Source organism: Cetorhinus maximus, chromosome 18 (assembly GCF_964194155.1).
Source record: "Cetorhinus maximus chromosome 18, sCetMax3.hap1.1, whole genome shotgun sequence".
In the NCBI taxonomy this organism is placed as follows: Eukaryota; Metazoa; Chordata; class Chondrichthyes; order Lamniformes; family Cetorhinidae; genus Cetorhinus; species Cetorhinus maximus.
In genome coordinates, this window is record NC_135896.1 from 69,153,376 (window position 1) to 69,180,007 (window position 26,632).

Consider the following 26,632-nt stretch of genomic DNA (forward strand, 5'->3'; position numbering starts at 1 on the left):
ATACAAAAATAAGCTTGAAAGAGAAGGAGAATGCGGTAGAAAGGAAAGGCCAGTCAGAAACTTTAAATGGAAGAAATCAGGAGAAGATAATAGAAGGGATTTGCCCAAACTGCTTCCATTGTGGCAATTTTCCAATCTTTATTGTCTTCAGTGAATCAAAAGAGAATCTTTCAGGCCTGCAACCTTTCAACTATTATCTTGAGGACTGACAATAGAAGTGACCTTTTTTGGACCCTTTAAGTAATCTAAGTGCATGTTACAGATTTAGAAATCATCTTTTTGTCTGTTTGTGTCTTGTGTGTATGAGCAATGGGTGTTTGTTGCAGTTACATTTCAGCTATTGTGAAAATAAATGTCACAGTATCGCAGAATTGTCACAGCGCAGAAGGAGGCCATTTGGCCCTTGGGTTGACACTGGCTTTCCGAATGAGAATTTCACCTAGTGCCATTCGTCTGCCTTCTCCCAGCAGCCCTGAAGATTGTTTCTTTTCAAATAATCATCTAATTTCCTTTTGAATGCTTTAAATGATGAGAGTGACTGCCCTTGACGTCAAGGCAGCATTTGGCCAAGTGTGGCATCAAGAAGCCCGAGCAAAACTGGAGTCAATGGGAATCAGGGGGAAATCCTCTGCTGGTTGGAGTCATACCTAGCACCTAGGTTGTGGCTGTTGAAGGTCAATCATCTCAGTTCCAGGATATCACTGCAGGGGCTCCTCAGGCTAACGTCCTCACCATCTTCAGTTGCTTCATCAATGGCTTTCCTTCCATCATAAGGTCAGAAGTGGGGATGTTCACTGATGTTTGCACAATGTTTAGCACCATCACGACTCCTCAGATACTTAATTAGTCCATGTCCAAATGCAGCAAGACCTGGACAATATCCAGGCTTAGGCTGATAAGTGATAAGTAACATTCCTGCCACACACATGCCAGGCAATGACCATCGCCAATAAGAGAGAATCTAACCATCGCCCCTTGACATTTAATGGCATTGCCATCGCTGAATCCTATCAACATCCTGGGGGTTACCATTGACCAGAAACTGAACTGGACTAGCCATATAAATACTGTAACTATAAGAGCAAGTCAGAGGCTAGGAATCCTGCAGTGAGTAACTCACCTCCTGACTCCCCAAAGCCTGTCCACCATTTACAAGTCAGGAGTGAAATACTTTCCACTTGCCTGGATGCGTGCAGCTCCAACAGCACTCAAGAAGCTTGATACCATCCTGGATAAAGTAGCCTGCTTGATTGGCACCCCATTCACAAACATTCACTCCCTCCACCACTGTCGCACAGTGGCAGCAGCGTGCATCATTTACAAGATGCACTGCAGAAACTCATCAAGCCTCCTTCGAAAGCATCTTCCAAAACTATGACTGCTACCATCTAGAACGACAAGGGCTGCAGACTCATGGGAACACCACCACCTGAAAGATCCCCTCCAAGCCACTCATGATCCTGATTTGGAAATATATTGCTGTTCCTTCACTGTCGCTCGGTCGAAATCCTGGAACTCCCTCCCTAACAGCACTGTGGGTGTACCTACACCACATGGACTGCAGCAGTTCAAGAAGGCAGCTCATTACCACCTTCTCAAGGGCAATTAGGGTTGGGCAAGAAATGCTGGCCTAGCCAGCGACCCCATATCTGGTGAATGAACAGAAAAAGTTCTCAGGCAGTGCATTCCAGACCCTAACCACTCGTTGTGTGAAAAAGTTTCTCATAACGCTTTTGCTTGTTTTACCAATTGCCCTCTTATTCTCAATATTTTCCCGAGTGGGAACAGTTTCTCCCCTTGTCCAGACCCTTGATGATTTTGAACACCTTCATCAAATCTCCTCTCAGCCTTCTTTTCTTCAAGAAAATAATCTCAACTTCTGCAAACTTACTTCATAACTGATGTACCTCATCCATGGAACCATTCCTGTAAACCTCTTCTGCAATCTCGCCAATGCCTTCACATCCTTCCTAAAATGCGGCGCCCAGAACTGTACGCGATACTTCAGCTGAGGCCTAATTAGTGTTTTATTCGCGTTCATCATAACCTCCTTGTACTTATAATCTATGCCCCTATTAATAAGGCCCAGGATATTGTATGCTTTATTAACTGCTCTCTCAACCTGTCCTGCCACCTTTAATGATTTATGCACAAAAACACCCAGGTCCCTCTGCTCCTGCACCACCTTTTTTCATACACTGTCTTTCCATGTTCTTTCCACCAAAATGCATCAACTCATATTCCTTCATATTGAACTTCATCTGCCACCTATCTGCCCACTCCAATTTATGTCCTTTTGAAGCTCTACACTGTTCTCCTCACAGTTTATGATGCTTCCAAGTTTTGTTTCATCTGCAAATTTTAAAATTGTTCCCCGTACACCAAGGTCTAGATTATTAATATATGTCAGGAAAAGCAAGAGTCCCAATACCGACCCCTGAAGAACTCCACTACAAACCTTTCTCTGGCCTGAAAAGCATCCATTAACCATTACTCTCTGTTTCCTGTCACTCAGCCAATTTTGTATCCACGTTGCTACTGTCCCTTTTATTCCATGAGCTATATGTTTATCCTTTCTTTTGATTTAAACTTACAGGAAAGCCTGTTTTGCGTCTGTTCTTAAAAGTTACAGCACTCAAGGGATTAAAACACTTCTTCTGAAAAGTTCATCTTGTTAGTCAGTCGAGAGGTGGGAGAAAGGAAGGTATTACCCCACATCTCTCCCCTGTCCATAACAATATATAAAAATGGTAGATGCTTTCTTCACATTTTATTCCTAGATTTTAGATTTTTGTGGCATCTCATTTTTCCCTGCCAATTTTCTGCCATTCTTTCTCCCCAGGTGCTCTCTGATACCCAGACTGAGGCTATATTTTATGTAGGAGCATAAAGAGAGTGGTGACAGGCTATTCACCTATGGAAACCACACAGCTAGGAATCATCCAGCTCACAACTATGCATGTGCACTTCCTGCAATGTGCCTGGATTGTGAATTTGGCCAATTTCAGGAACTCCCTATAGCATTCTCTTCTCTAACTTAGGAATCTGAGCTAAATTGTAATGCCAGAACACACAATTGACAGAGTTTAGTCAACCCAGCACTGACTAAACTCTGCATTTCTGCTTGTACCAATACTTCAGTGAATTTAACTGTTTGATGCAAGCATTTTGTGATTACCAGCAAAAAAGAATCAGCTGCAGGCTAGTCACAGATATCAGTAAATTCTACATTTTCTCTTTACGTTCTTTGTCTTTCAAATATATCAACTGAAATACTGGATTATTATGAGAGAATCACATTACAGTCCCGAATGGATGGCCGACATGTTTTACAGATCAACTATGGACAAGTGTATCTCTTCAAAACACAACTGTATATAAATCCATTCTAATGAAACAAACAAATTCAAGATCCAAACAACTTCTATTTTAAACAAAAGGGATGGTGTAGTGGTAATGTCACTGGACTAGTAAGCCAGAGGCCCAGGCTAATGCTCTGAAGATTCATGGCAGCTGGTGAAATTTAAATTCAGATTTTAAAAAAGCCAGTAATGGTGACCATGAAACTATTGTCATAAAAACCCACCTCGTTCACTGATTTCCTTCAGTTTCCTTGCCCATGTTTGACTTGATGCCATGGGGCCCAGAGACAATGTTGAGGACAGCAAGGGCAACTTCTTCCTCATGGCATCAATTCAACATGGGCTTGGATACTTCCTGTTGGTTACCATCTAGCGCCACCCTCCACCCCCCCCCCCCCTCAGTTGATGAATCAGTGTTCCTTCATGTTGAACACCAATTGAAAGAAACACTCAGGGTGGCAGGAGCAAAGAATGTACTCCGAGTGGGGGACTTCAATGTCCATCACTAGGAGTGAGGATGTGTTGTGTGGCACTACCACTGAGCTAGATGAGATAGATTTCAAACAGATCTAGCAACTCAAAACTGGGCATCCATGAGGTGCTGTGAGCCATCAGCAGCAACAGAATTGTATTCAACCACAAGCTGTAACCCCATGGGCCGGCATATCACCCACTGTACCATCACCACAAAGCCAGATTCAATGAAAAGTGCAGGAGGGCACGCCAGCAGCAGCACCAGGCATTTCTAGAAATGAGGTGTCAACCTGGTGAAACTAAAACACAGGACTGCTTGCATGCCAAACAGCGGAAGCAAAATGCAATCAACAGAGCTAAGTGATCCCACAGCCAACAGATCAGATCTAAGCGCTGCAGTCCTGCCACATCCAGTTGTGAATGGTGGTGGACAATTAAACAATTCACTGGTGAAGGAATCCCCATCCTCGATGATGGGGGAGCCCAGCACATCAGTGCAAAAGATCAAGCTGAAGCATTTGCAAAAATCTTTAGCCAGAAGTGGCGAGTGGATGATCCATCTCAGCCTTCTCTGGAGGTCCCCAGCATCGGAGATGCCTGTCTTTAGCCTATTCAATACTCTCCATGTGATATCAAGAAGCGGCTGAAGGCACTGAAGGCTATGAGGCCTGACAATATTCCAGCAATAGTACTGAAGACTTGTGCTTCAGAACTTGCTGCACCCCTAGACAAATTATTCCAGTACAGCTATAACACTGGGATCTACCCGGCAATTTGGATAATTGCCCAGGGATGTCCTGTCCACGAAAATACTGTCCTACTCTCAATCATCACCAAAGTGATGGAAATGTCATTGACATTGCTATCAAGCGGCACTTACACAGCAATAACCTCATTAATGCACAGTTTGGGTTCCAGCAGGGCCACTCAGCACCTAATCTCATTACAGCCTTGGTCCAAATATGGACAAAAAGGATGAACTCAAGAGGTGAGCTGAGAATCACTGCAAGGGAGCATTTGACTGTGTGTGGTATCAAGGAGCCCTAGCAATGCAGAGGTCAATGAGAATCAAGGGGAAAACTCTCCATTGATTGGAGTCATACCTAGCACAAAAGAAGATGGTTGTTGGAGGTCAATCATCTCAGTCCTAGGACATCGCTGCACGTGTTCTGCAGGGTAGTGTCCTAGGCCCAACCATCAAAGACCTTCCCTCCATCATAAGGTTAGAAGTGAGGATGTTCACTGATCATTGCACAATGTTCATCACCATTCGCAACTCCTTAGGTACTGAAACAGTCCATGTCCAAATGCAACAAGTCCTGGACAATATCCAGGTTTGGACTGATAAATGGCAAGTAACATTCGCACCACACAACTGCCAGGGAATGACCATCGCCCCTTGATATTCAATGGCATTACCATTGTTGAATCCCCCACTCGGTTACCATCCTGGGGGTTACCATTGACCAGAAACTGAACTGGACTAGCCATATAAATACAGTGGCTACAAGAGCAGGTCAGATGCTGGGAATTCAGGAGTAAATCAGCTCTGGACTCCCCAAAGCCTGTCAAAATGACACAAGTCAGGAGTACGATGGAACACCTTGCATTTGCCTGGATGAGTGCAGCTCCAACAAAACTCAAGAAGCTTGACGTCATTCAGGACAAAGCAGCCCACTTGATTGGCACCCCATCCACCACCCTAAGCATTCAGTCTCTCCACCCTCAATGCACAGTGACAGCAGTATGCACCATCTGCAAGATGCATTGCAGCAACTCACCAAGGCTCCTTAGGCAGCAATTTCCAAACACATGGCCTCTACCACCTAGAAGGACAAGGACAGCAGATGCATGGACACACCACCGCCTGTAAGTTTCCCTTGAAGTCACACACCATCCTGACTTGGACTATATTGCCATTCCTTCACAGTCACTGGGTCAAAATCCTGGAACTCCTTTCCTAACAGCACTTGGGTGTACTGCAGCAGTTCAAGAAGGCAGCTCACTATCACCCCTTCTCAAGAGCAATTCGGGATGAGTAATAAATGCTGGCCTCGCCAGTGATGCCCACATCCTGTGAATGAATAAATTTTTAAAATCCTCTCCTCCTCATCAGTCATCACTCACCTTTAACTCCTGGAGCACCATCAACAGGACAAGTCCTTCTGGTGTTATCAACTGGCTTTAGCACTGATGAGTTATCCTTAAGGGAACATGGGCTCATTTAGCATAAGTGTCTGAATGTTGGCTGGTTTTAGCAAAATCATTTCAGTTGGTTGCTCCAACTAGGTTACATTATGGTGTTCAGTATCTTGATTGGCCTAAGAAACTGTCTGGACTCAATGGTAAATCACTGTCTGAAACACATATGGGAAATTCCCAATTCCTAAATGGGAGAATGCGACAAGCAGATGAAAATAAATATATAAATTGTAGGAGCTTAAAACTAAATTTGTTACATAACGAAGGTTAGATTGAATATTTTATTCTTAGACTGTTGACAGGTCTGGGGAATAGGAAAATAATTATTTCATTATATATGAGGATTTTGTAAGTTTTCAGCTCATGTACTGCCACTCTGAAATAAATGCTGACATCCCTTGACAAATCTATTTTAATCTGTGACTGCCGAAGGGACATTGTGAATGGGAAATGTGAGTAGCTACATCATCTGGCTACTAATCCTATCCTGCAATGCATAGCATAATCAAACCCTTATAATTATTTAGATTTAATTGCACAGTCTGCTTTTAAATACTCTTGTCCAAATTTTCTGGGCCTTGTGGGAAAGCTGTATGTCAGCAAAGATGGGAATGATAGGTGCGTGGGAATTGGAAAGCAAAGCAATAATTACTTTTATCTTTGTGGTTACGGGAGGAGGGAAAAATGACATTATCTAAGTTTTCCCTTCTTGAATCATGGCTGTTCTAAGGGTTGTTTTGACAGTGTTCATGCAGTGGTCTATACATCCCTCACCTGGACAGCAAACACCACACACCAACCTGACTTGGAACTACATCACCGCTTCTTCACTGTCACTAGGCCAAAAGCCAGGAATTTCCTTCTTAACAGCACTGCGGATGTATCAGACTTATGCCGTTTAGGAAGGCGTCCCACCATTATCTCCTCATAGGCAATTCAGGGAAGGGCAACAAACGCTGGCTTTGCCAGTGACACTCACATCCCATGCACACAAAAAAATGACTGCAGCCGGGATTCTCCACTCCCGTTTGCACTGGGCGTCATAGCTGGCAGGGGCAGAAAATATCCGGAGATTGCAAAAGTCAGTTTCACATCATCGTAAAACCAATTTGCGATTGTCTGCTCCATCCGTTGACAGCGGGCTGCGTTTCCCGTCGCTGCACGTCAGGAACTAATTACAATAGTTCAGCATCTCATTATAAGCCCTGCTCGCCAGAATCATCCCTCCACCTGGCAACCTGCTCTTCACTTTGCACTTTAAGGTTTGTCTGCCTACTGTGCTTCAGGCAGCACTCGCTGTCATCAGTGCCAGGCTTCACAAACAGCACGACGCCACTTTTAGTGGGGCTCATGGGCAGGTCTCTACCTACCAGACCAGCGATAAGGCAGGGGTGGCTTTTCAATGGCTTGTTTGGGAGAGAGGGGTATCCCAGGGTCTGTGTGAGGCACATGTTGATCAGTGCAAATGGCCTCAAGATGGCAAGGGCTGAGGAGGCACTCTCCAGAGAAGATGATGCCAGATGGGGAGGCGGTAGTGTAGTGGTATTGTCACTGGACTGGCAATCAGGAGACTCAGGGTAATGTTCTAGGGACATGGGTTCGAATCCCACCATGCTGAATTCAATAAAAATCTGGAATTAAAAGTCTAATGATGACCATGAAATCATTATCAATTGTCGTAAACCCATCTGATTTACTAATGTCCTTTAGGGAAAGAAGCCTGTCATCCTCACCTGGTCTGGCCTACACGTGACTCCAGACCCGTAGTAATGTGGTTGACTTAAGTGGCTTTTGAAATGGCCAAACAGGCCACTCAGTTGTATCAAAATGCTAAAAAGTCAATAAAAAGGAATGAAACCAGTCAGACCACCTGGCACCGACCTAGGCACAGGAAATGACAACTGTTGATTCTGCAAATTCCTCCTTACTAACATTGGCTTGTGTCAAAATTGGGAGAGCTGTTTCACAGACTAGCTAAGCAACAGTCTGACATAGGTAAGGTCAATAGTCATTAGTATGACTATCAAGTCCCAGACATCACTATCCCTGGGTATTTCCTGGTGGCAGCACTGTGGTGTACAGTCAGGAGGGAGTTATCCTGGGAGTCCTGAACATCGACACCGAGTCCCATAAAGTCTCATGGCATCAGGTCAAACATTTGCAAGGAAACCTCCTGCTGATTACCACATACTGCCCACCCCACTCAGCTGATGAATCAATGCTCCTCTATGTTGAACACCTCTTGGAGGAAACACTGAGGGTGGCAAGGGTGCAGAATGTACTCTGGGTGGGGGACTTCAATGTCCATCACCAAGGGTGGCTCAGTTGCACCACCACAGACTGAGCTGGTCAGGTCCTGAAATATATAGCTGCTAGACTGGGTCTGCGGCAGGTGGTGAGGGAACCAACAAGAGGGACAAACATACTTGACCTCATCCTCACCAACCTGCTTGCCGCAGATGCATCTGTCCAAGACAGTATCAGTAGGAGTTTTCACATTGAGGATATCCTCCATCGTGTTGTGTGGCACTACCACCTTGCTAAATGGGTTAGATTTCGAACAGATCTAGGAACTCAAAACTGGACATTCATGAGGCACTGTGGGCCATCAGCAGCAGCAGAATTGTATTCGACCATAATCTGTAACCTCATAGCCCGGCATATCCCCCACTCTACCATTACCACCAAGCCAGGAGATCAACTCTGGCTCAATGATGAGTGCAGGAGGGCATGCCAGGAGCACCACCAGGCATACCTAAAAATGAGATGTCAACCTGGTGAAACAACAACGCAGGACTACTTGTGTGCCAAACATCATAAACAGCAAGTAATAGACATGGCTAAGCAATTTCACAACTAATGGATCAGATCTAAGTCCTGTCATTTCAGTCATGAATGGTGGTGGACAATTAAATGACTCACTGGAGGAGGAAGCTCCACAAATATCCCCATGCTTCAATGCTGGAGGAGTCCAGCACATCAGTGCAAAAGATAAGGCAAACATTCGCAACAACCTTCAACCAGAAGAGCTAAGTGGATGATTCACCTCAACATCCTCCAGAGGTCCCCTGCATCACAGTCGAAGGGCGAGGGTTTTACGGCCGCTCCTACCTGGCAGGATATTATGGTCCCACCGAACTGAATGGTAATTTAAATGGCTCGCTGCATCCGCTGGGGGGAGAAACGCAGTGGTGGGTCTGTAAAATCCTGGCCCAGGTCATCAGCCAATTTGATTCACTCCACGTGATATCAAGAGACAGGCTGAAGGCACTGGATACTACAAAGGCTACGGGGCTTGACGATATTCTGGCAATGGCACTGAAGACTTGTGCTCCAGCATGTGCCGCCCCCCCTAGCCAGCTGTTCCAATACATCTACAACACTGGCATCTACCCGGCTATGTGGAAAATTGCCCAGATATGTCCTGTACACAAAAGGCAGGACAAATACAAACCCAGCCAATTACAGCCTCATCAGTCTACTCTCCATCATCAGTAAAGTAATGGAAGAGGTCATCAACATTGCTATCAAGTGGCACTTGCTTAGTAAGAACCTGCTCACTGATGCCCAGTTTGGGTTCTGCCAGGGTCACAGCTTCTGACTTCATTACAGACTTGGTTCAAACCAAGAGCTGAACTCCCAAGGTGAGGTGAGAGTAACTGCCCTTGACATCAAGGCTGCATTTATCCGAGTGTGGCATCAAGGAGCCCTAGCAAAACTAGAGTCAATGGGAATCACTGGTTGGAGTTATACCTAGCACAAAGGAATATGGTTGTGGTTGTTGGAGGTCAGTGATCTCAGTTCCAGGACATCGCCGAGGAGTTCCTCAGGGTAGTGTCCTAGGCCCAACCATCTTCAGCTGCTTCATCAATGACTTTCCTTCCATCATAAGGTCAGGGATGGGGATGTTCGCTGATGATTACACAATGTTCAGTACCATTCGTGACTCCTCGGATACTGAGGCAGTCATTGCCTGCCACTTGTGTGGCGTGAATGTTACTTGCCACTTGCCAGCCCAAGCTTGGATATTGTCCAAGTCTTGCTGCAATTGGGCATGGACTGCTTCAGCATCTGAGGAGTCATGAATGGTGCTGAACATTGGGGATATTCGCTGATAATTGCACAATCTAACCTTATGATGGGAGGAAGGTCATTGATGAAGCAGCTGAAGATGGTTGGGCCTAGGACACTACCCTGAGGAACTCCTCAATGATGTCCTGGAACTGAGATCACTGACCTCCAACAACAACAACCATTTTCCTTTGTGCTAGGTATAACTCCAACCAGTGATTCCCATTGACTCTAGTTTTGCTAGGGCTCCTTGATGCCACACTTGGTTAAAAGCAGCCTTGATATCAAGGGCAGTTACTCTCACCTCACCTTGGGAGTTCAGCTCTTTTGTCCATGTTTGAACCAAGGCTGTAATAAGGTCAGGCGCTGAGTGGCCCTGGCAGAACCCAAACTGAGCATCAGTGAGCAGCTTATTGCTAAGCAAGTGCTGCTTGATACCACTGTTGATGACCCCATCCATCACTGTACTGAGTGTGAGAGTTTAGAGTGATGCCTTACCCTGGCGCCACAGATGAGATTATTCATCCTCTTTCTGCACTACATGGCCAACCTCTTCTGTGCATTGTTGACACTGACCACTACTGCCACCGCCTGCCAAACCGGAGTGGTGAGATTGTTGGACCTCCTGTAGCCAGAGTGGGGTAGAAGATATCATAGTGGCCCATCAAAAGACACACCAGGGATAGGCCATTGAACCCTTCTTGGTTTTTGGGGCCATTTCTTCACTGGAGCAATCCTATGCTGCAAGCATTGAGAACTGTGTGCACAGTTGCAGTTTAGATATGGCACCCAGAGTAAGGAAATGGTGAGGCAACTACATGGCCAGCGATTCAGAGGCAAAATAGTGTGTTTCCTGTGGCTGCATAATTAATGAGGCATGAAGAGGATGATATGGTGCAAAAGCCCACCCTTGCGCCTGGCGGGGAAAACATCACTAAGTGCTAGTGCAATTAAGGGAAAATTCCACCCTGTGTCACTTGCACAGCTTGAGTTTGTTGCATGGCATCAAGGGGTCTGAAATTAGAGAAAATCACAGGATTGCAGTATAATCACAGATAATTAACACCATTCAGCCTTCCATTCTATATCTGTTTGTTTCTGAAATGATTTAAAGTCCATCCTAAATGTTCTCTTCATGAAGAACAACTTTCTGAAATTAAATCTAAAGTTCCCTTTTAGTAGTTTGCATCTGTCTTTTGCATCTCTTATGTCTCCCTTCCTGGTTGAAAATCTCTCAAAACCAAATCTCTCAAGTCCTTCTTCATAACTCAGAACCATACCACCAGAGATAAACCTTTTAGTTCTTTTCTGCACTTGCTTTGTTTATTTCTTGGTGACCAGATGTGGAGGCAGTGCTCAATATATTGAACAGTACAGTTCGATCACAATTCTTCCTCTTCCTTGTAATATACTGTTTTGGCTATGCAGTTCAACATTTTATTTGCTTTGCATTGGTTGTTCCACTAAGACTCTGATATCTCTTTCACCATTATCCTTAAGCTGAGTTGTTGAGACAGGCCAGCCTGTATTTTAGTGGAGCTGAGATGACCATTTTTTCACCTCTGGCTGAAAAAAAATTAACTTTAGAAGGGTTTAGTGATTGTCTTTTGAGCAGCAGTGGTCCTTTTTAGAGCTGATAGATCAGCTGTGCAAGCTTTGCCCATTTGTATCTGAAACCAGGACCCTAAGTTGGATGCTTAAGCCTTGTGGCAGTTTCAGGTGGGTGGACTGTTCACCCATTTGCTGACTTGTCTGAAAATGGGATCAGACATGCCTTGAGCATTAACTGGGTAGCTGAGATGCACTGTCTCCCAATTTTCAACCCATAGCTGCTAGGTTTAAAGCTGCAAAATAGACACCATGAATTTAATTTCTCTTCTATCCTCTTGCAAATGGTAGTGTTTCTTTGGAAACTCTGTTCATATGCATTGATTTTAAAGATTGTATTTCTACAGATGAGCGAAAGAAAGTATGATTAAATGGAAAATACAGTCAAGCTAATTGTTTCCATGATATCATATGCACTTTGTCCTATCATGTGTTTTGAGATTTCATATGTATAAATCAGCCTGCTAAATTACCAAGAATTTTGGATGTCTTGTTTGTGAATATTCATTTCTCAGTTAGGTCACACTCATTAGCGATAGCTTTAGGGTCAATTCTGTGTTTTTTTAAAAGTAAGTTTCATTTGAAGATCTCACCTGTGAACTGCAGCTGCACAGATACTGGAGACTGAGGCATACACTCCAGATCCCCAGACTGATTGCTGTGAGTGATCACAATGTGGTGGGCACAGCACGTCCACGAGATCCTCCATGAACTCAGCACCTCTAGTGGCACAGTCAATTGAAATTGGCACTTGAAAAATAAAACATACTTTGTAACTTAACTTGCAATAAACATCACAGGAGCAGGACCATCAAAGATATCCTTCAGCAATTAAAAAATTCAAATCCTAACATATCAACACAAAATGGTAACCGTCTTGTCATACGGCAAAAATTGTTCCTTTCACATTGAATAGGCAATACACAAAGAAACTACATTTACATTCTAAGACTTCATAGAGGAAAGTACACCTCTGGTGCATGAGGTACATGTTATTGTGCCCCAATAAATACATTGATTGCTTGTAAAGCACTTTAAAAATCTTTTAAATGGAACATGCCCAATAAAACAAAACAAACATGCAGAGGATCATTACTTTTCACAAAACCTACCTGCTCCTTGGTCTCCCTTTGCTGGTGAAGTGAATGTTAAGACTCCTGCACACATCAAAGTGAACAATACTTTGTAATTCCAGAGCATTACTTTCAAAAAATCAGTTGCAGCTGTGTAAAACATGACATGAAACAACTTCTAATAATTCAATTTCATATTCCACTAAAAATGTGAACTAAGAAGCTTAAATATGCGAGCAAATTGGGAATTTTGTGCTAAAAACGATTGTTAAAGTCAGTAGAATTAAGCAACTTTGAATGTAAAGGAAACTGTACAAAATACCATTGCATTTTGTGAAAATCTCTAAATTCCAGTTTCAGGAGGCAGCGCTCCAGAGATATTTGTACTGCCCGGTTTTCTTCGCCTCATGGTGCCCACAGCTGTGCAGGGTTACTTCACCTGCGACTTCATCGGTTTCATCTCCACCCAATATACACTGGGCAGAGCGGATTGGGATAAATTGGCTGCTCTCTGCCCCATGAGCTGAATTGTACTGTAGTAAAGTCGAGGCCCGGCATCGCAATGCGCACACAGCCAATCTATTATTTCCTGTCAGTCCATCGCTTTGGTAGGTAGGTTTTTACCTGATTTCAGAGGCTCCCCTTTTTTGAGTCGTTTGAATCGCCAGTTCCTGGACTGAGTTCACCATTACAACTGTTTGCTGAATTATTGATTGGAATGAGGCACTTACCGAGAGAAAGGATCGCCGTGCCGAGAACAGACATTGTAACAGCGTCCAGAGTCTCCCAGTCCCAGGGCTAGTCAATTAGAAACCACACAACATCAATACAGAAAGGTTAAACATCCAGATGCTCCAAAGACAAAGCAGGATGATGTTGAACGAAAAATACCTTAAGCAAGAAAGTTTACTAGATCAAACGGAGTTCACCATTTCCCACACACAGGAAACTGAACTGGATGAAATTCCTCCCAACTGTCCCAGCAAGCGATCCGCATCCAGAATGGTACCTAGGCGCTTTGTTTTACTCCCGATTTATCAGATGCCACCAGAGAACAAAATGAAACCCCAGGTACCGTTCTAGGCATGTTAGGCAATACATCAAAGGAAAGCAGTAAGAAAGTCCCCAGCCAGGGGTTTAACCTCAGTAACCATGCCGTTAGCTTATTCTTCTGAACTAGTCGTCAATAATTCACCCTAATTTACAGATTCCTTTAATTCTAATGGACGGCATTCCGTATTGGATCCGTATCATCAATTCTACCGGAATTATGGTTGCTCCTATTCCCTGCAGTTTATTTACAGTCCAGTCGGATGAATAAACATTCGGTCCAAGTGCACTGTGCAGAATCAGGGCTTTTGTTAAGAGTAAATTAGAATTAGCCTTTCCTACCAGTCTTCACCTGTGTTTGGAAAGTTTCTACTCGCATATACAAGGCACTTACACTCTCCGCTCCGGCTCCGGGCTGATGATCTGTGGATTTTCTCAGCTCTCGGAATGAGCGCAAAACGGAAAACCCAGGCTAAACCCAAACTTCTCAAATCCACCTAAATACGCAGAGTTGCGTCACGCCGAGGCGTTCCAGATGTGCACTTTTGCGAATGACTGAATTTTTCATAATGTCTGGTACTCTGTGGCGGTAACTGGAATTTACCAATATGCAGGATTCAAACCGAGTGGAATATATTGTAAGTCGGTGCGTGACGATGGTAGGAAATTTGCGCTAATTCTCAGCGATTTGGTTCTCGGAGTGAACGGGACAGACTCAGGTAACAGATGTGGGAGAATAACTCAGCAGCAGCAAAACTGAAAATCACCCGAACTGAAAAGAAAAACACCCGAACTGATAAATATCTGAAACTGATAATCACCTGAATCTAAAAATCACCTGAATCTAAAAATCACCTGAAATTAAAAATCAACTGAAATTAAAAACATCTGAAACTGAAAAACATCCGTAATTAAATTACCTTATGTTCAATCCCTCTCGCAATAAAGGATAGCATTCCATTAGCCTTCTTAATTACTTGCTGTACCTGTGACTCATGTACTAGAATACCTAGATCCCTCTGCACCTCAGAATTATGCAGCCATTCTCCATTTAAGTAATACTCTGCTTTTTTGTTCTTCCTGCCAAAGTGAACAACTTCACATTTTCTCACATTAAACTCCATTTGCCAGATCTTTGCCCACTCACTTAACCTGTTTATATCCATCTGCAACCTCCTCATGTCCTCTTCACAACATACTTTCCTACTTATCTTTGTGTCATCTGCAAATTTAGCTACCATGACTTCATTCCCCTCATCTAAGTCATTGAAGCGTAAAACATTGAGGCCCCAGTACAGACCCCTGTGGGAGTCCACTCATTACATCCTGCCAATCAGAATAATAACATGCATACTCATCTCCCTATCCACTACTTTAGTCAATGCTTCATAAAGTTTATTTAGGTTCGTAAGACATGACCTACTCTTTACAACTTCTTGCTGGTCCCAGTGTTTTGAAGGCTGTGACCATATTTCCACTCCCACCTGCTGGCTCTGATGTCAGCCTTGCTGGTTTCGGGAGGGTTTTTAATCAAAATCAAAGGAATTCTAACATTTATTTTAACATTGTTAATTCATTAAGTGATAGAATTTCAAGGCATCTCTGGCAGTACAGTACTCCTTCAGTGCTGCACTGACTGTCAGCCTTGAGTTTTGTTCTCAAGGCCTGAGTGGGAATTGAACCCACAACAGTCAGTCTCAGGTGAGTGGGCTGCCAACTGAGATGTGGCTAACATCTGAAATCTGAAATAAAAACACAAAATGCTGTTCTGGGTGGATAACAATTCATCAGAACTGGAAAAGTTGGATATATCTGGTTTTAAGCAAGGTGGGTAGGGGGAAAAGAACAAAGGGGAAGTGCTGTGATAGGGTGGAAGGCAGGAGAGATGAAATGATAAGGGGTGATGATGTTAGGCAAAAGGAGATGAAAATGGAACAGGTAAAGAAAAAACTTTAAATTTTGGAACCAAAAGCACAACTTCTAAATTTGCAGGTGATGCCCAATTGGAAAGGATAGTCAATACTGATGAAGACTGCATCAAATTACAGGAGTGCATTAATAAACTTGCAGAATGGGCAAATAAATGGCAAATGAAGTCAACACCGATTTAAAAATTAGGTAGCATGCTTTAGTGGGGAGAATGGGAGGTCATTTATTGAGTGGAAGGTGCAAGTCTAGTTAGGGTAAAGGAATAAAGGGATCTCAATACAAATGTACCAATCAGTAAAAGTGGTGCCACATAATATGTTAAACCAAGCAGTCGGCTTTATTTCTAGAGGGATTGAATTGGAAAGGTTGGGAAGTTATGCTAAACCTGTATGGAATCTTGGTTGGACCACACATGGAGCACTGGTACCGTGTTATAAAAAAAAATGTAGAGGCATTGGAGAAGGTGCAGGCAAGGTTTACCGGGATGATGCCAGAAATGCTTGGCTATACATATCGGGAAAGAATCGACAGTCATGGTCTCATTTCTCTTGAAAAAAGGAGGTGGAGGGGTGACCTAATAGAGGTCTTTTTTAAAAAAAAAAGAAACATTTTGGTAAAATAGATACAGAGCGAATGATTCCTCTTGTGCGGAAGAGGATAACCAGAGGCCATCACTATAACATAGTCAGCAAGGAACTCAAAAGGGAATTCAGAAGAAAATTCTTCACCCAAAGAGCAGTGAGAGTGTGGAACTTACTACCAGAAGGAATAGTTGAAGCAAATAGTTTAGATGCACTTAAGGGGGAGATGGATGAGTATTGAGGCTGAAAGGAATAGAGGGTTACAGTGGTAGATTTATATGAGTTGGGAGGAGACTCGAGTGGAGCCTAAACACTGGCATGGACTGGTTGGGCTGAATGGCCTGTTTCTGTGCCATATATCCTACATATGTATATGTGAAAATCACCCAGCTAAAAATCATTCGAACTGAAAAACACCCGAACTGAAACATCACCTGAAATGAAAATCACCCAATCTGAAAATCAACAGAAATGAAATACACCGAGCTAAAAAAACCACCCAAACTGAAAATTACCCAAACTGAAAAACACCCGAAATGAAAATCACCTTAAACTAAAAACCTCCCGACCTGAAAACAACCAGAAACGAAAATCACCAGAAATGAAAATCACCAGAAATGAAATACACCTGAGCTAAAACAAAACACCCAAACTGAATAACACTCGAAACTGAAAAAAAACACCCGAAATGGAAACCACTGGAACTGAAAAATACCCAAAGTGAAAAACACCGGAGCTAAAAATCACCTGGAACTGAAAAACTCCCGAACTGAAAAACACCCGAGCTGAAAATCACGTGAACTGTAAATCACCTGAAATTAAAGATCACACTAAACTGAATTCATCCGAGTGGAAAATCACCCGAACTGCAAAACACCCAACTGAAAAATACCCAAACTGAAAAATCACCCGAACAGAAAATCAGCTGAACTGTAAGTCAATTTAAACAGAAGATCACATGAAATTGAATTCATCTGAGCCAAAAAACACCCAAAACAGAAAAACGCCCAAACTGAAATCACTTGATACTGAAAAACAACTGAATTGAAAATCACCAGAAACTGAAGATCAGGTGAAACTGAAATCATCCAAGCCAAAAAGCACCTGGGCTGAAAGTCATCTGAACAGGAAAACATCTAAGAGCCGTGCGCGAAAGCTTCCTGAAGGCAGACAGCTGCTTCCAGGAGCTGGAGTCCTGAAACAGCTAAACTAAAGGTTTTAAAAGCAGAAAAAAAAGTCCATGCAACACAATCAATCACCTGAAAATATAGATGATAAAAAAGCAGATATTGATTTTTATTTTATTGCATTGCGGAAATCTCATCCACCCTTGGATGAGTTTTGATGAAAAATGCAAAGTCCGCCTGGCCGATTCGCCCGTCCATCAATGGTAAGCTTGGACGGGTCACAAAAAATCAAAGACAATTACATCATTAATTGGCTTAATTGCCCTCTTAATTGTTGGCGGGTGCACTTCTGACTTTTGTGCTCGCCCAAAGTCTTTTTGTGCTATTTTAGGCCTGATTGGGTTGGGCATGCACCCGTCCATGGATGTAAAATTCTGCCCTGAAACTGAAAAATGCCCAAACTGAAAATCACCCGAAATGAAAAACACCTGACCCAAAAATCACATGAACTGAAAATCGCCCGAGAAATACCCGAACTGAAAAAGACATGAAAATCACCTGAAACTGAAAAATATTAAAAATGAAAATCACCCGAAACTGAAAATGAAAAACTCGCCAACTGCAAAACTCCTGAGCCGAAAAACACGTGAAGTGAAAAATCACTTGAATTGTAAATCATCTGAAACTGAAGATCACACAAAACTGAATTCATCCAGCCAAAAAACACGAACTAAAAATCACCTGGGCTGAAAAACTCCCTAAATGGAAACCACCTGAACTGAAAAACACCTGAACTAAAAATTACCTGAAATTGAAAAACACCCAAAATGAAAAACAGCCAAAATGCAAAACATCCAAACGAAAAACCACCTGAAACAAAAACCCCCAAAATGGAAATCACCTGAACTGAAAAACGTGCAAACTGTACTCACCTGAACTGAAAATCACCTGATATTGAAGATCACGTGAAACTGAAAATCACGTGAAACTGAAAATCACCTGAGCCGAAAAACACAAAGCTGAAAATAATCCGAAATGAGAAACACCCGAACTGAAAAACACCTGGGGGAGAATTTTCCCCATGTCGGGTGGGCAGTTGGGAATGGGCACAATTGCCGCCCGTGATCGATTCCGCGCCGCCATTTTTACACAGGTGGGCCAATTAAGGCCCGCCCAGCATAGTTCACGACTCCCGAGGATAGCGGGAGTGTACAGGCAGCAGCGGACATGCACAAACCGCCAAGTCCAATGGCGACCCCGCAGCCTGTTTAAATGAAGGCCTGGCAACCTTTGCAAAGCTGCTCAGAATGGCCAGCAGAAGAGCACGTCAGAGGGGTAATGTGCATCACGCAAGCGGGGAGGGTAGGCCATCGGGGCAGGCCAGGCCGGAGGATAGGGCAGCGGGGCCCCTCGTTTCTCGGATGAGTGCCTGGCTGCCCTCCTGGAGGAGGTGGCAGTGCGGCGGGAGGTCCTGCTTCCGAGGGACAGGAGGCGGAGGCCTCCCCACCTGACCAAACGTGCGTGTGGGGAGCTGGCCAAGAGTTTCAGCTCCCATGGTTAGTGCAGTGCACATGGCTCCAGTGCCGCAAAAGATTCAACGACCTCCTGCGCTCGGGAAGGGTGAGAACCATGTTTACTCAGGTCGCTTAATGCAGCCGTCACTCTTTCCCCCTAGCACCCCCAGGCAAATCTGAGTACAGTAATGGCATTAAATCCTTCACGGCATGGATCCCTCGCTGGGTGGGCCAGCAGAGATTGCCCATGTTCAGTTCACCCTGAGAGGGTTGAGCTAAGATGTGTTCTGCATTCACAGCATGTGTGACACTGACACCCAGAGTATAGACTGGGTTTGAAAGCCAAGGGTCTGCACCAAGGCAGAGTGCTGGAACTGGGAAGCATGTCAAAGTCAGGGTCCTAAAATGCTGGGAGGGGAGCTTCCAGTTGGCAGGGCATCAATCTATCTGCTGGTGTTTGCGCTCCACGTGCTTGTGCCCCCTTGCTTAGCAAAGTAACACCTTGTGGTGCCTCATGTGAAGGAGGCAGGATTCGGGCAATGAGTTGTGGGGGGGGAAGTGGTCAGTCCTGGCTTGTTTGGGTGAATGTGCGGCAGCTGCTGAGTGATGAAGAACTGGAGTCCTGCAATGTCCCACTCTGGTTGGGTTGGCAGGGATGTGATGGGAATTCAGGTGCAGGCTGAACTAATCAATGCTCTTCTCCCTTTTTCAGGAGAAGACTGCGCACAATTCTGCAGAGCGGATGCGGACTGGCAGAGGCCAGGCCCAGCTGGTGATCCTAACAGCTTATAAGCAGCAGGCCATGGATCTGGAGAGGCGCCATGCCCCCAGGTCCACCGGTGCTGGTGAGGCTGGGGTGCCATGGGGAGGTATGTTTGGCGAGCACTCAGACCATGTGTGTCCCAGAAATGGCTTCCCAGTGCTATGGCGACACTGCTGAATGCTCAGTGATTGAAGTTAGCAACATGGGTTAACCATTGATTATGGAAGGATGAGCGCATAATGATCTGGGGGAGTGGCATGCAAGTTGACATTGACACTGTAACTAATCAAATGTCCTTTTTCTTCCTTTCAGCATCACTGGAGCAGAGCCGGGAGGAGGAGACAAAGGCCCCACCTCACACCTGAGGCTCCAGAGGAAATCCACTCACCAGCGTCACACCATCACAGCCAGGCAGGCACCTGCGCAGATACGAGCACCTCGGTGGGATTTAGATCTTTGGGGCATGGTGGTGAGGGTACTTTACGCTCGCTTGAGGTGCGGGTAGAGACAGAGAGTGCCCAGGGCACCTGCAGTTGGAGGACTGCTGAGGACCAGGTACATGCTCGGTCGGTGGCTGATGATGTGCCTCTGGAGTCGCCCGTGAGGCAGCAAACGCTGTAAGTGCAGCAAGGTGTGCGGGAGGATCTGGCGGAGATACATGAGGCTATGCGTGGCATGGTGCCCGTGCTGGAGAAGTCCACACGGAGCATCACCGATGCATTGAGCCTCATGGCTGAGCGCCATGCTTCCACCATGGAGAGAGTGGCGACTCTCGTGGAGAGGCTCCTGCAGGAGACCAATCAGGGCCTCCTTCGATGGCACTCGGACCTGCAAGCCCTCACAGTGGCATTGACCTCAGCTGGTCAGTGCCAGTATGGGACATGGTTTGGCCACCAAGTATCCCAGCTCAGTGCCCAACCATCTAGGGTGAGCAGGGAGGTCCGAAGTGACCTCATGTCGGCGCAGCAGCTGCCTGTAACCTCTGCGAGCTTCTCTCAGGGCGCTCCGGATATGGGCAACAGCTCCTCCGGCCCTCTGCCAGTGACCGTTACCTCTGATGAGGCTGTGACGACTGGGGAGAAGCCAGCGGTGGAACTGACTCGTAAGCACCCGTAAGCGTAAATTTAAGGCATCTTAGGCAGACCACGGGTTTCTCACTGGTGCTTTTATGTTGGCCCATAGTAGTTCATCGAAGACTTAGTGTGATGTCCAACACCGTTTTTTTTTTGGTTTATGAAGTTACATTTGTTCCCTCAATAAATTTTGACTTGTTGCTATGCCTCAGGGTGATTCCTTACTTCTGCAGGTGTACGTGAAGCCATGAGGTTATGAGTGAGTTGTTTGACATTGAGCTTTATTGATAAGGGCCTTAGTTAATGTTAGTATCCAGGCAGATTTAGCACTCGGGTATCGAGTGTGGAGCCTGCAGCCCTATCACCGACACACGATCCGGGGGGTATTGGAGTGCGGTCCAGGCATCTTGAGAGGACTGATGGTTCTCTCCACCACAGCCCTTGTGGAGGCTCCTATTGTATCGCTGCTCACCCTCTGTTCTTGGATGGCGGAGAGGCATCATAAGCCACCTTTTGAGGGGATAGCCCTTGTCACCCAGCAGCCATCCATCCAGCCGCATTGAAGAACCTCGGCACCTGGGAGTGTCTGAGTATGTAAGTGTCATGGGAGCTGCCTGGGTACCTTGCACAGACTTATAGAATCAGCATCCTGTGATCACACACTATCTGCACGTTCATGGAGTGGAAGCCCTTCCTGTTGACAAAGGCACCGGGCTCACCTGCTGGCGCCTTGATGGCCACATGTGTGCAGTCTATTGCACCCTGGACGCAGGGGAAGCCAGCAATGGCCGTGAAGCCTCTGGCTCGCAGTCTGGCTGGCCTCGTCCCAGCGGTAGTGGATGGAAGTCAATGCACACCTGAATAGAGCGTCTGTGACCTGCTTGACACAAGTGTGGACAGCTGATTGGGAGACACCGCAAAGATCACCCACTGACCCCTGGAAAGAGCCAGAGGCATAGAAGTCGAGGGCAGCTGTGAGCTTTAGAGCCACTGGCATGGGGTGCCCACCCACACAGTTTGCGGAGATCTCAGGGCCTATCATCTGACAAATGGAGGTGACTGTCTCCCTTGAGAGACGAAGCCTCCTTCGGCACTGCACCTCAGACATATTGAGGTCACTGCTTCGCCGCCTGTATACCCTGGCAGCAGGATAGTGGCATCTCCTGCAACCCCTTCCGCCTTGCACTTCCTGTTGGCCCTGCGCTCCTTGTGCCTACACCTCTCCTCCCAAAGGTGGCTCCCCTGGAGGCTGAATGTGGACTCCTGGCCTCCTCCCCCTTGTGGCCCTCCCTTCCTCCTCAGGGAAGGTACCTCCAGTGGAGAGCACAACTCCCATTCCCAGGCTAAGGGAAGGCTTCCTGAAAGCTGCAGGCCCCAGAAATGATCTTTACTGTAGAATGCTGACCAAGGCTTTTACTCCTGTCTGAGCAGCTGGTATGAGTTTTGAAGTATTCCTGCTCACACAGGCAAGTAAAAATTACTTTCACGCTCAAATACCTCAAACATCACATTCGCGACCCCACTGACCCCTCTTATCCCACCCGTAGATGAGGTTTATACAAATGTCTCCTACCCGTCTGCCCATTGCATCTGTGTCATGTCCTGAATATCACACGGGCTGCGAAAAATTGAGATCAATTGCTGCCTCAAGGGCCTTAACTGACCCGTTAATTGATGTGCGCCACCCGCCTTCTGAAATATTGCAATGGCATGCGGTGATGTCGGGATGCACGCCTGATGTCACCACGCGTCATTTTATGCGTTGGCGCAAGGGACCTGCCCCCGCTCGCCAACAGGAAATTTTTTTCCCTGAAACTGGTAATCCCCTTAAACTGAAGACCACCTCAGCCGAAAAACATGCACCTGAAAATCATCATCCAAACTGAAAATCTCCTGACGTGAAAATCACCTGAAGATCACGTGAAACTGAAGGTCATCCAAGCCAAAAAACACCCAAAACTGAAAGACACCCGAAACTGAAAGACACTTGGGCATGAATTTTACCTTTGGCGGGCGTGCCTGAGTGGCAGGCTCAGGAGCGGTCGGGAAACAGGCCTTCGACCATGATCGGCCGCTGACCAGATTTCATGCTGGCTGGCCAATTAACAGCCAGCTAGTTTGAGAGGCGCGCTGAAAAGCTCAGTGCTCCTGGTGTGGTAGTGGGAAGAAGGTGGGCGATGACATTTCCGTGCATGTGGATGAGCGCTGCACGATAGCGCCCTGAAGGCAGACAGCTGCCTCAAGGAGCTGGAGACCTGAAACAGCTGAACTGAAAGTTTTAAAAGCAGAGAAAAAAGTCCAAGCAACACAATCACCTGAAAATACAGCTGATAAAAAAAGCTTCCCACAGGTAGTGATTTTTATTTTATTGCATCAGGGAACTGTCATCTGCCCTTGGATGAGTTTTGATGAAAAATGCAGAGTCTGCCAACCATAAGGTTGGGCGGGCCATGAAAAATCAGAGATAATTGGACCGTTAATGGGCTTAATTGCCCTTTTAATTGTTGGCAGCACACTTCTGACTTTGAGCGCTGAGCAAAAATATCATGTTAGTGCACGCTGACATTCTATGTGCTCACCCAATATCTTCTTGCTGGATTTTACGCACGATTGGGTCAGGCGCGTGAGGTAAAATTGTGCTCCTGAAACTGAAAAACACCCAAACTGAAAATTACCCAAAATGAAAAACACCCAACCTAAAAATCACCTGAAACTGAAAAACACCCGAACTGAGAAAGACATGAGACTGAAAATCATGAACTGAAAATCACCTGAAACTGAAAAACACCTGAAATGAATGTCGCCTGAGCTATGGGCGTAATTTTCTGAGCCTGCTGGTGGTAGGCGTGATAGGTGATAGGTGGTAGGTGATAGGTCATAGGTGGTAGGTGATAGGTGATAGGTGATAGGTGGTAGGTGATAGGTGTGATAGGTGGTAGGTGATAGGTGGTAGGTGATATGTGATAGGTGGTAGGTGGTAGGTGATAGGTGGTAGGTGATAGGTGATAGGTGGTAGATGATAGGTGATAGGTGGTAGGTGATAAGTGATAGGTGGTAGGTGATAGGTGGTAGGTGATAGGTGGTAGGTGGTAGGTGATAGGTGGTAGGTGATAGGTGATAGGTGGTAGGTGATAGGTGTGATAGGTGGTAGGTGATAGGTGGTAGGTGATAGGTGGTAGGTGATAGGTGGTAGGTGATAGGTGGTGATAGGTGGTAGGTGGTAGGTGATAGGTGGTGATAGGTGATAGGTGGTAGGTGATAGGTGGTAGGTGGTGATAGGTGGTAGGTGATAGGTGGTAGGTGATAGGTGGTGATAGGTGGTAGGTGGTAGGTGATAGGTGGTAGGTGGTGATAGGTGGTAGGTGATAGGTGGTAGGTGGTAGGTGATAGGTGGTGATAGGTGGTAGGTGATAGGTGATAGGCGTGATAGGTGATAGGTGGTAGGTGATAGGTGGTAGGTGATAGGTGGTAGGTGGTGATAGGTGATAGGTGGTAGGTGGTAGGTGATAGGTGGTAGGTGGTGATAGGTGGTAGGTGATAGGTGATAGGCGTGATAGGTGATAGGTGGTAGGTGATAGGTGGTAGGTGATAGGTGGTAGGCGTGATAGGTGGCGTGTGCGGAAAATATGGTGCGTGTCGTTTCACGATCGTCCGCTCAGCTCGCTGACTGGGCTGTGTTTCCCACCATCGGTCGGTGGGGATCTAATTACAATACATTAGCATATAATTAAAAGGCCATCCTGCTGGGTTCCTCGAACCCGCTGTATCGTCCGTCCACATCAGCGGGAAAGCACGCCGACATGTTTCATAACTGCACGCAGGTGATGTGCACTTGGCGGCCTTCACTTTGGGGGAGCAGAGGTGAATGAGCAGCAGCATTTTCCACAGCTCGCCTGTTGTTTACAGGCCCAAAGGGCGCCAGGAACAACTGATGCCTGGCCTTGGAGGCGACTACTGAGGGGCAGGGTGGCGGAGGGTGGGGTGGTTGGTGGTGTCTGGGAATAAGTGCTGACCAGCCTCTGAGGTGACCATTATCAGTTGGGAGTGGCGAGGTTCAGGGATGTGCTCAAGTGCTGCCCTGTCGCTGCATCCTGCGCACAGGCAATTGAGGTAGGGGCCAGGGTAAGCAAGGGAATTGGCCACTCATTAGGGACACCCCTGTATAAACTGACCATCCCTCTGCAACTGAGACAGATCAGGTGCAGCCACAGTGATATGATTGGGGTCAGGCTCCGTGTCTGCCTGCACATGCAAGCAATGTGGTGGCACCAAAGGGCCTCCAAGCACTCCATACCTTACACCACGCCCCCCGCCGACACCCCACACAGACTTCATGTCCGCCACCACTTTATTTGACTGCGAGCAGTTGGACTGCATACGTTGTACAATCTCCTCGCCAACGCTGGTCATGTAGCAGTCACTGCTGGAGGTGCTCACTGCCCCTTGCAATCTCAGCATCCTGGTTTGGACCATGTTGCAGGTTGACAGGGCAGCCATGCGGCACACTCATCTCTGGCCATCCGAGGGGTGACCAACACACTCCAATAGGTATTAAGGAGTGGTCACACAGGGTCAGGAAAGGTGCTAAGTACAGTCATGATAATCACGTCCCTCTCTCTCTTTCATGCTTCAGGAGGACCACATCAGGATCATGGATCCTGGTGACCTAACTGTATGCCTGATGGCTTACAGAGACAGTAGTAGATTGAGGAGAGAGCGACTGAGGCAATTGGATGTGCAAAGGCAGGAGCGGCAACCTCAGGAAGAAGGGGCAGCAGGGGCTCTCGCACACACTGCCCAGGAGCGACAGCGAGCCGTAGCTGGTCGGTGCCTAGTGACACCCAGGGTCTGTAGATGCTGCCTGCGATTCCTGCAGGTGATTGAGAACCAGTGTCATTGACAACTGTGCCTGTCTAGGGACCTGGTGGTTCACATCTGCCACTTACTGCAGGACTTGGCACCAAGGGGACATGGAGGGAATCCACTGCCAGCGACTGTGAAAGTGACCACGGTGTTCAATTTCTATGCCAGTGGCTCCTTTCAGGGATCCACAGGTGACCTCTGAGATTTCACAATCCGCCACCCGCAAATGCATCCATGAGGTCACGGATGCCATCTTCTCCATGGCACACAACTTTGTGCATTTCGCCCGGGACAGGGACAGCCAGGATGCAAGGGCCATTGGTTTTGCCCTGATCTCAGGATTCCCACAGGTACAGAGTGCGATTGACTGCACTCATGTGGTTCTCAGGCCTCCACCACTACACTCACTGGACTACATCAACTGCAAGGGCTTCCACTCGTGTGGCTGGTATGCGACCACCAGAAACGCATCCTGCAGGTGTGTGCACGGTTTCCAGGGACAGTGCATGATACCTACATCCTGAGTCGCTCGCAGATCCCTGCAGTCTTTCAGGCTCCACAGAGGCTGCAGTTTTGGCTCCTTGGGGACAAAGGCTACCTGCAGAGGCTGTGGCTGATGACACTTGTATGGCTGTAATGAGGCTCATGCAGCAACTCACAACTTGGTGGAGGAAACCAGCGGGATACTGAAGATGCGGTTCTGGTGCTTGGACTGGTCTGGTGGAGCCCTGCAATACAGTTTTCAGAGAGTGTCACGCATCGTCATCGTCTGCTGCTTACTTTACAACCTGGCACTCCAATGGGGAGAGAAGCTGGCTGAGGAGGAGATGGAGGAGGTGCACATCTCCTCTGATGAGGAGGACGCTGACAGGGATGAGGGTGAGAGGGTCCTTGGTGGTGACAATTACGGGAATGAGGCTCTCGCACTAGCTAGATGAGGCC

At 46.3% G+C, this 26,632-nt stretch overlaps 1 protein-coding gene across 3 annotated transcripts in view; it reads right to left on the minus strand.

The window, feature by feature from the left end:
* coch (coagulation factor C homolog, cochlin (Limulus polyphemus)) overlaps positions 1–14,363 on the minus strand; it is a 67,699-nt gene extending 53,336 nt beyond the window's left edge. The window contains exons 1-4 of one of the 3 annotated variants that reach the window (XM_078562877.1): positions 14,235–14,363; positions 13,522–13,681; positions 12,830–12,874; positions 12,311–12,467 (exon numbers count right to left, since the gene is read on the minus strand). In XM_078562877.1, the coding sequence (XP_078419003.1) occupies positions 12,311–12,467; positions 12,830–12,874; positions 13,522–13,555 (236 nt within the window). In that variant the 5' untranslated portion in view covers positions 13,556–13,681; positions 14,235–14,363. The remainder of the gene's footprint in view (positions 1–12,310; positions 12,468–12,829; positions 12,875–13,521; positions 13,682–14,234) is intronic. The other 2 variants (XM_078562875.1, XM_078562876.1) reach the window with 2 other exon arrangements.
* Between the last annotated feature and the right edge of the window lie 12,269 nt (positions 14,364–26,632).